This window comes from Penaeus vannamei, chromosome 21 (assembly GCF_042767895.1).
Source record: "Penaeus vannamei isolate JL-2024 chromosome 21, ASM4276789v1, whole genome shotgun sequence".
Lineage (NCBI taxonomy): Eukaryota > Metazoa > Arthropoda > Malacostraca > Decapoda > Penaeidae > Penaeus > Penaeus vannamei.
This window is the reverse complement of record NC_091569.1, coordinates 17726812-17736811: the sequence shown is the minus strand read 5'-3', so window position 1 is coordinate 17736811 and position 10000 is coordinate 17726812. Positions and strand designations below refer to the sequence as shown.

The 10000-nt window shown below is 38.1% G+C and overlaps 1 protein-coding gene across 1 annotated transcript in view; it reads right to left on the bottom strand.

Moving 5' to 3' along the window:
- LOC113803550 (uncharacterized) overlaps positions 1 to 10000 on the bottom strand; it is a gene marked incomplete in the record, with an annotated part of 70031 nt that overhangs the window by 51126 nt on the left and 8905 nt on the right. The window contains 7 exon segments of the mRNA XM_070136227.1: positions 522 to 702; positions 907 to 1064; positions 1179 to 1287; positions 1907 to 3620; positions 3857 to 3925; positions 4041 to 4431; positions 4842 to 7811. Of these exon segments, the coding sequence (XP_069992328.1) occupies positions 522 to 702; positions 907 to 1064; positions 1179 to 1287; positions 1907 to 3620; positions 3857 to 3925; positions 4041 to 4431; positions 4842 to 7811 (5592 nt within the window).

Below are 10000 nucleotides of genomic sequence, written 5' to 3'. Positions count from 1 at the left end.
CAAGGATTAAATGGATGAAATGAAAAAAGAAGAAACAAAATAAGAGGGATGGAGGTGGCGGTGGAGGTCGAGGAGGCGGTGGAGGAGGCGGTGGAGGAGGAGGAGGAAGAGGAGGAAGAGGAGGAAGAGGAAGAGGAGGAAGAGGAGGAGGAGGAAGAGGAAGAGGAGGAAGAAGAGGAGGAGGAGGGGGAGGAGGAAGAGGAGGAAGGGGAGGGAAGGGGAGGGAATGGGAGGAGGGGAGGGAAGGAGGAGGAGGGCGGAAGAGGGAGAAGAGGAGGAGGAAGGAAGAGGGAGAGGAGGAGGAGGAGGAAGGAAGAGGGAGAGGAGGAGGAGGAGGAAGGAAGAGGGAGAGGAGGAGGACGAGGAGGAAGGAAGAGGGAGAGAAGGAGGAGGAAGGAAGAGGAGGATCAATAGGAGGAGGAAGTGAAGGAAGAGGAGAAGGGAGGGGAAAATTTCAATTACGGTATTCAGTTAACAAGTCTGACACCAATCAAAACCTCAGCTACATATCAGGTCCGTACCAGGTTCAGGTGGCACCTCAGGCTCTGCAGTAACTGGTGTGCAATCCATGTCCACCAGATCACCTCCCATCCAAACCGCTGAATCTCTGTATCGGCCTGGAATCCTGCGTTCCCTCTTTTTCCTCTCTGCTCCCACTAAGATCACTTCTGTTCCAGTCTGAATAACTGTTTTCTTGAAGTCCTGTTATATAACAGATATAACATCATTTGATAGTTATTCAAAGCAGAAAGAGATCCATTTACCTATTTCTATCAAGATAATTTTCATATATTTATTTCATTCAATTAGTTACACCACACTACAAGGATACTTTTACAGTGTCAGTTAGCATGTAATATTGGGCAATCTAATCTAACAATTTACAGTATCAGTAAACCAACCAACCTTTTCCCTGAGAGCAAGGCCTTCCTTCTGCTCCCGGTCCAAGTTGAATATGGAGACAGCATTCATAGTTCGGCCCATCCCTGAGACTGCGTGCTTCCAGCTCTCATCCCGACAGTTGCACTCAAACATGCACTCCACACGGCCACAATGCTCTGGGTCTAACAAGGTCAAGACAAATTCCAAATTAATAACCAAGAATGTAATTGTTAAGAAAAAAGGAAAACAATGTAGCACAAGAGAGCTAAACAAAATGTACACAAGTAATTACTTACCTCTTCTCCTACAGGAGAGAGTATCACATATACAGCCTAGCAAGCAATGCTCATGCGTGCAAGCATCTTTTATCTTACTCTCATCTGCTGCATGATCATCTTCGGTTGTCTGTGGATGGTGAAAGTTACTATTTCATTATGTATTACTCATAATTAAAACTATATAAAATATTCATGTCTTTTCAAAGTTATTATGAAATTATACATATATATATTTCTTTAAAACATATGAGGTGACTGTTTTGAAGGTACCTGTGGCACTAGCCTTAAGGCGATTAGTGTCACCTCCACATTTTTTTGCTAGCAAATTTTAACCAATGGCTAGCAATCCTGAACTTTGTAATTTATTGTCAAATAAAGAATACGTCCAAACTCTTGCCAGAATATGCAAGAAGGTTTACAGACCATAGGACACATTAAAGTTTCAAGAAAATTTGGATAAAACTCAGGCAATAACAAGATGAAAAAGAAAATATGAATATGAAAGATGTCCTGTTTTGAGAGCCCTGCAGGTACCTTCTAATCATTTATTATGTATAAATATAAACATAAACATAAATATATGTATATAGTGATACTACTAAGCTTACAATATCAAGTCCCCATATTCTTTACAAAAATTGAGAATATCAAAAGTCAAAAATGTATTTCATAAACCTCGCCTGACACATCTTCACCTACTAAACTTACTCAATAATGGGTCTGATGTATATAAATGCAGCACTTACTTCTTCCATTGTGTAATTCACAAAGTTCATATTGAGCCGCTTCATCTCTCTTGACAGCGAGGGGAATCTGTACATATTCTTTTTGAAGGTACGAGTCTTATTATCATTATCCTCAGTAGCACATACTGGCTGTTCTGCTTTTGCTTGTTCACTTGCAATTTTTGAACTCTGAGTTTCGTATTCATCTTTGCTAGTTTCAATCTTCTCTGTTTTTTCTTCTGGTACTGGTATGAGGTTTTTAACTTTCTGCCTATCATCAAGGATCTCTCTTACACTTTTAGGGTCTCGGGCTGACCCTGTATTCTGATTTGGAGCCTGGAGTGAGTCCTTCCTGGAGAAAGCAGCTGGCGTATGTTTATAACTTTCATCCTTTTTAGTCTCACTTATACATGAATCAGTCTTGCCATCTTTATAAGGTATATTCAGAGCACCTGTTCTTAGTTTTTTTTCTCCTGCTACTTCATTTTCAACACCATATTCAGAATCACCTGTGGAACATAAATCAAATAATTTATTTTCACTTTCATTATTCTCTGTTGTTTTGTCATTACCCTTTTCATGTTCATATGATTCAGTTTCCTGCTTTGTTGCTTCCATTGTTTTACTGGAATCAAAATCCATAGTCACTCTAGGTTTCAAATCATCTTTATTTTCAATTTCTGTCTTTTTAACGTCTGATTCCTTACTTTTCTTTATATCGGAATCTTCCTCCTCTGACTTGGTCATGGAGTCCTTAACATTTTCTGCTTTGTTGCTCTTATCATCCTCTTTTAGCATTACACTTTCCTTTGCATCTTCCTGAACTAATTTCCCATCTCCTCCAACTAAAAGACTTTCATCCCTTGGTGGCTGATTTTCCTCTTTTTCTTCTTCCTTCTCCTCACTTTCGTCATCAGACATTGCAAGCTTTGCAGCAATGATGTCTAGTATATTTCTTTTTGTCGGTATGACTTTTGTTATTTTGGGAGGCTCCTTTAACTTGTCTTTAACTGTCTGTTTTGGTTCATCAACTTTTGTATCTATTTTTTCCTCAACTAATCCTGGCTTCTCCTCAATTTCTGGCTTTGCTTCATTTTTTTCTTCTGGCATCTTTACATCTTTGCTTTCTGGATTCTGAAGTGCTGATAAAGCAAATTTGGCTAGATCCTCATTAATCTCCACAGCCTGTACCTTCTTTGTCTTGGTTTGCCCAGCATCTCCTTTAACAATGGGTGGCACACCAACTGGCAATATCACTCTGGCACGGACTGAGTCTGAGTTTGATGGGTTAATTTTTGTAAGAGATCCACCAAGTGTGAGAAGCTTCCCTCCATCATAAACATATACAAGCTCTACTGTTTTCTTGTTTTTGGATTCAGACAAAGATGTTCTCTGACTCTTGAAAACACTTGTGAGCGGGACCAACTTTCCAGCCCTCCGAACAAATACATTTGACCCATCTGCTTTCGTTTCTTTACATAACTCTTTGTTATAATAATATTTATATTTTTCTTTTGGATACAAGATATCAATAGCATTAACTTCTTCATAATGTATTTGTTCATGTGACAAAGGTTCCATCTCTCCTGTGGGTAAACTTCCTCCACTGCTGCCTGTATCACTGGGTTGGTTCTCACTTGGCACTGGGTTGGGAAAGCTCACTGGTGGCTCAGCTCGTTTAACATCTTCCAGCAGTTCATCCTCCCCAAGTCTTGTGACTCCCTCTTCTGTTGTCCTTTTTAGTAATATTGGAAAACAATCAATCAATTTTATTAAGTATCTATATATGTGCATGAATATATACATGTATACATTATAACTGATTGTATAAAAAAGTGATCACATATAATGCTCCTTTTATCACTGTTGCTATTAAAAAATATTAGGTTATGTATGAAAGTAAAAAATCAAAGTAGCTAAACATGCATAAACTTTTTTTTTTTTTTTCTTCTAACGTTTCCAATTACTTACTTGCATTTTGGTATGGCATAGCTTATATTGAGATGTGCATTGTTGTTCAGGTAAGTGTCCAAATCATTGCTGCAGAACAAGAAAAAAATAGTAATAAATACTGATAGTCTATTCAACCAAGCTCTGTCTTTTTCTGATGGATATAATCACCATTACACAGAACATCTGCACTTCTGTTCCTTACCTTGAAAATGCTCCAGAAATGTTAAAACTGCTACTTTCTTGGGAATGTTCACTAGATATGCAAGGGTCTCCTTTTTCTTCATTTGAATTCTTCACTTCTTCAGTTCCTTTCTTCTTAGCCTTCAATAGCTTCTTTCTCCTCTTCAACTTTCTTTTCAACCATGGACAGTGTCTCTTATCTAATTTTCCCCTCTGTTTCTGTGTATATGTATTCAGCTCCTCCAAGCTATTAAAAGAAACAAAGGAAAAGCCATCTACTATATCGACATGCTCACCCTCAGTACCAACACTACTTTGAACACTGATCTGTTCATCTGGCACCAATGAATACACTGGAACATGATGCACTTTGGGGTCATCAGGCATGTCCGGGATAAAACATGCAGTTTCTTCTGAAAGAGAATAATATAATACTTAATCAAATATATATAAAATATAAACTGCATTAATATTCCTCATTTAGTATACACTTTCATATGTTTATGCAAACAATTACTAGTCTAAATATGCTGTTACACAGAAAATTGTTGGGAAAAAATAATGGAAAAACACATATAATAAACATAAAACATTACACAAAATTGTAATTTTGTAAATTGAATAAAATGCAAATGTAGCAACAGTACAGGCTAATATAATCAAAGTACTCCACATGTATCAGTACAGGCTAATATAATCAAAGTACTCCACATGTATCAAAGTTTAAGACAAACAATTATGAAACTATTTAGATTTTTGTGATATCAATTTTGCCCACCTTTAACAAGTACCTTTATAATGACAAATAATGTACCATTCTTACCCTCTTTCTTACTAGAATTCCCAATTTCACGCTGACCATGAGGAGCTTGTTCTGGCTCCTGTTTTTTACTTGGCACTTTCACTTCTTCGTCCTGCATTTTTTCTGGACTGCCTTCCAAATGACCCTTCTTCATTGATGTTGGTGGAGGTATCAGGTTACTACTTAATGATGCAGATTTCTTTTGCAAAAACTTTTGGTTAGAACTTTTACTTGTCTGTTTGTCTTTCTCTACAGAACTCTCTGTGCAATGCTTGTCCTCTTTCTTTACCTCATTTGTTTTTTCTTTTGCTTTAAATTCATCTCTGGCTTTTGCAATGCTTAGGTCTTCCTCCCCTTCACCTTCTGAACTGGAGACTGTCTGACCCTTCTCAGGCTGAACTGGTTTTTCATCATTAAATATCTGGCTCATTTGCCTCAGTATATTGATCTTGTCATTATGCAACATTATATCTAAAGATCTTTTGGCTAAGCTTGCACTACTGTACACAGGTCGTGAAGTGAGAGGTTTATCACATGAAGTTGGCATTGACTTCTTTTTAGAGGTGCTGACCACCTTCCCTCCTTCACTACTACCTGATGAATAAGAGTGATCTAAAGCAACCTTTCCTTCAGGAGAGAGCGCTTCTTTCTTTGTAGAACACTGGGGTTCAGGAGACTTTGCTCTCTCCTCTTCACTACTGGATCCTAACTCTTCATTTGCCATCAAATCTATGTCCTCTGGAAGATGACCAACCATCATTGATTGAGAAGTTGGATCTTCTAGTTCTCCTCCAACCACCACTTCTTGAGTTTCAATATCTGTGTAATCTATCACTGGATACTTCTGACCCAGGGAATTACTGGGAATGAGAAAATGCTCTTGACCAGATATCTCACCAACTTTGATAAAAGCCTTGGGTAGAACACTAGCTTTATCTCCTTTGAGCAGGATGGTTTTCATACTTGATCCTGATTCAGCATTCTTGACTCTACCAGCCAAGGAACCTAATTCAGTATTCTGCATTCTAATATTGAATTTCCCACCAGCCAAAACTGGCTTCTGATTTTTGCTTGCCATAGTAAATGAAATAATATCTGATACTCTAACCATTAAAGGGGATCCCTTTGCTGCTTGTTCCTTCTCACCTTTCACTGGGAGTGGAGTGCTAACTTTAAATGCTTCTTTAGATTTCAGGAAATGTTTGCTCCCTTCACTAACTTCAGACTCTTTACTGCCTCTTGGATCTAATTTGGAAGCCATGCTCCTCATCTCTGTAACAATTTTTTCTTTTACAGAAGGGTTTTTTTCATCTGAAACAGCATCTGAACCCTTACTAATGTCTGTTTTCTGTGTTTTTCTGGAACCTTTACTCTTTGATGTTATTGTTTCTGTTTTGACATTTTTTGGTGAACACGAACCTGCCATTTCTGTGGTATCTTTGTCTTCTATACAAGTCATAAGCTCCTCCTTGCTTTCCAGAGAGTTTTCACTGGATGACGAAGCCAACTTGATAAAAGCTCGGGTTTTGGCTTTATCTTCAAGAAAGTTCTGAGACTTGCGACTCTTTGGCATTGCTTTAGGAGGTTTGTCTTCTTGATCAGAATTTGACATGATGACAATTGGTATCTTATCACTTGCCATGTTATCAGGTACCTTCTGCAAAACTGAATCAAGATTCAAGTAATCTACTGATGCTTCACAATCAACTTGAACTGCCTGTGGTGTTTTCACTGGAGAGATTTGTGAGTCATCAATTGAAGAGGTGGACTCACTGCTGTGACCTCTTCTTCTCCCTCTCCGCTTCCTGCCATCCTCACTTTCAGAGCCATCCTCCTCACTCACTGGGGTGGAAGTTCTCTCTTGTTTAAGGATCTTATCTCCTACTAAATTTTTAAGCATGCTTCGCTTCTTTAGCTTAACTTCCACTGATGCCTTGGGTGTTTCCTGTTTGACCAAGACTGGAGACTTGCTCTGGTCCTTTAATGGGAGTCCCTGAGCTAATCTTTTTAATGATTCTGGTGTTTCTAATACTTTTAATTTTTCCCTTTTATTCTCTTTTTTCTGGACACCTTTGACATCTTTCTTTCCTTTTGATTGAGATGCATTTATTTTTTTACTAATGTCAATAGCTTTAGGATCAGCAGGCACACGTGTCCGTCTCCTGGTAGCAATAGTTTCAGACTCAAGTGTAGGAGGCTCACTGTAATTCTGGGCTCTTCCTCTGCCTTCTTTCAGGAAGAGGATGAGGTCAGGAGGTGAGTCACTTTTGCAGTCCACACCACGTCCTGACTTGGGAGTGGATCTTTTACTACTTATTTCTGGTGTTGAAACTTTGTTTCTTTCCATGGACTTTTGTTGGCATTGTATTTCTTCCCTGGTGTCTAACTTATCAAAATCTTCAAAGCAACTACTGCTGTCAATATCCGATTCATTCTCCACCGAGTTATCTGCACTCTCTGATTTACTAACATTCTTGCTGGTCGAAGGTTCAGTAGTTCTATCTTGCGTTCTTGTACTTTTCAGTACTGGCATTGTTAATTTTTCCTTACATGTATTACCTTTTGTTAAAACACCTGACTTTTCAGTTTCATCTTTATCTTCAGCCTTTACACCAATTTCAATTTTTCCAGAAACTGATACATTAGCTGGCCCAGAATTTTTCTTGGCTTTCATTATTTTCTTGGTTTGAGTATTACCCTTCTTCAAGGGCTTCTCCTTTACACTTTCCTGGTTATTACTGGACACTTTCATATGACCTGGGGAAGAGGAGGTTTCACCCTCCAACTTGGACTTGTGACCTGAACCCCCATCTGACATTCTGACCTCCCTAAGGAGTCTTGGGGTTCTGTGACCAGAGGGCGACCCGGTCACCTTCCGACTCAGGAGCTTGACATATTCACGGATGTTCTCTCTGCTCCTTTCTGTGGATCGCCTCTGCCTTCCAGGGCTTCCATCTGAGCCTGGCTCACTCATTGTACATGTTCTTCCACCTGCAATTACAAAAGGGAAAGTGAAATATTATTGTTCTGGATCTCTTATCTCTTATGAGTTATTTTCATTATGATCTTCAATTTTAGTAAAATGATCATATTTGTAATTTTCAATGTCATTGTAATTACCAGTTCTCAATATTTACTTGGAATGAAATATGAATCAATATATGATAATAATACAAGCTTAATATACTGAAAATAACAAACATGACAAAAACAGCAATGATGATAATGATAAGTCTAGTGATAATGGTAATGATGTGATAATGACAACACCAATATGATGAAAACAATAAAGATGATGACAATGATGATGACTGGGCCAAAGGTCACCCAGCTCTCAATATCTTGTCATGTGCCGTTATATAAGAAAATCCTTTCTCCACCTTCTATGTCACTACTACTATGTATAGGAATAGTAAAGGATGACTGCTGGGCACTCTTAGAATAATTACCTTAGCAGGTTAGTCCTGCAACTGATAAGATCTAGCAATTGTCTCCATAGTTTGAAGAAACTAGGATAAGAAGCCTACCACTGCCAAGGGTACCCCAGAACACCCTTATGATCCAGATGACGTTATGGTCCCATCATGGAAAAATCTGGGTTGAGGGCCAGGTGACACCAACATGCCATCATAAGGTAAAATGGCTGTGGGCCGGGTGACACCAACTTGTTGTCATAAGCAAAGGCCAGAGTGACAGAAAAGACTCACTAAGAGTGCAAAAACCTCTTGGAGTGTGATTTGACTCATTTGGCCCTTAGGAGGCTTTAGCATTATTCCCATCAATAAACAAATGTCGGATGTAACATACACAAAACAAGACTGGATGAGTGCTGGCTCCAAGGAGGACACCATTTCCATGCTGTACACTGTATTCCTGGCCGGTGTGACTGGCAACACAGGATGTATTACGGAAATTTGAAAATTACATAAAAATCAGATATGTAACATATATGACCAAATATTCTATACTTTTTCTTCTTACACTGAGTTATTTACTACATAGAGAGATGATATGGAGTCTGTGCAAGGAAAATATGGTATTACCATCTGGATAAAGCCAATCAAAAGGCAATTATGGACATTGGAAAATGGCAAAAAAGCTAAAAAAGTTTACATTCTAATGTAAAATGGACATCTAATGCCTAGAATAATATTACATGTGACTCCAGACATGACATCAATTAATTTTTGTGTAAAATGGGGTAACAACTGACAACATAAATATTAATGAATGCCCCCCCCCCCATACACACAGGCAAAAGCATAAATCATATTACAGATCCAAAAGAATTCTATTCTAACTCTTTTACCATTATTGTTATTATTGGCAATGTCATCATTGTTGTTGTTGTTGTTATTGTTATTGTTTTTGTCATCATCATCATCATCATCTTTTTTTTCCTTCACGTATATAGACTGTCAGTTTATGCACATTTATTACTTACATGACTAACTGAGGAGTAAGGCTGAGAAGGCAGGTAGGAGGGGAAGGGATAAGAAGGAAGAGAGATAGAAAGGGAGGGGAAGGGGATTTAAAGAGAAAAAGAAATTGGGAAAGGAGATACTAAGAGGAAATGGAGTGGAACTTCAAGAGGAAAAGGGGATGGGTAAGGGGTGAGAAGGAGGAGGAAGAGATGAGAAGTGGAAGCAGGCATATGTAGGGCTTAGTGAGAGGGGGGGGGGGGGAGTGAATTTAAGGCAGATTTGGGAATGGCAAAAGGATGAAAGAGACAGAGAAGAGTTCCTTTTACCTTTTTCATTCTGCAGAATTTCCACCTCATCATCATCATCATCATTTTTATCATTATTACTATTATTACTATTATCATCATTCTATTTAGAATCATAATCATCATTATAAATTCTATCATTATCATTACTAATATCATTGTCTTTATTACTATTACCATTACTACTACTATTGTTATTAACATTGTTATTTATATCATCATTATCATTATCAAAAGTATGGTGTTACTACTGATGATGATAATAAATGAAAAACTAGTATACAGATGATTTTCTTTACTTTTATTCATATGTCACATATGTATCTCACCAGTGACTAAAACACTTGGTACCTCAAACAAGTCCAATCACTGGCTCCCCTTCACCCAGGTGCCCACCATGAAAAATTTCATGATATGTACATAACACTAATATAAGAAGAAAGTGAGTAAG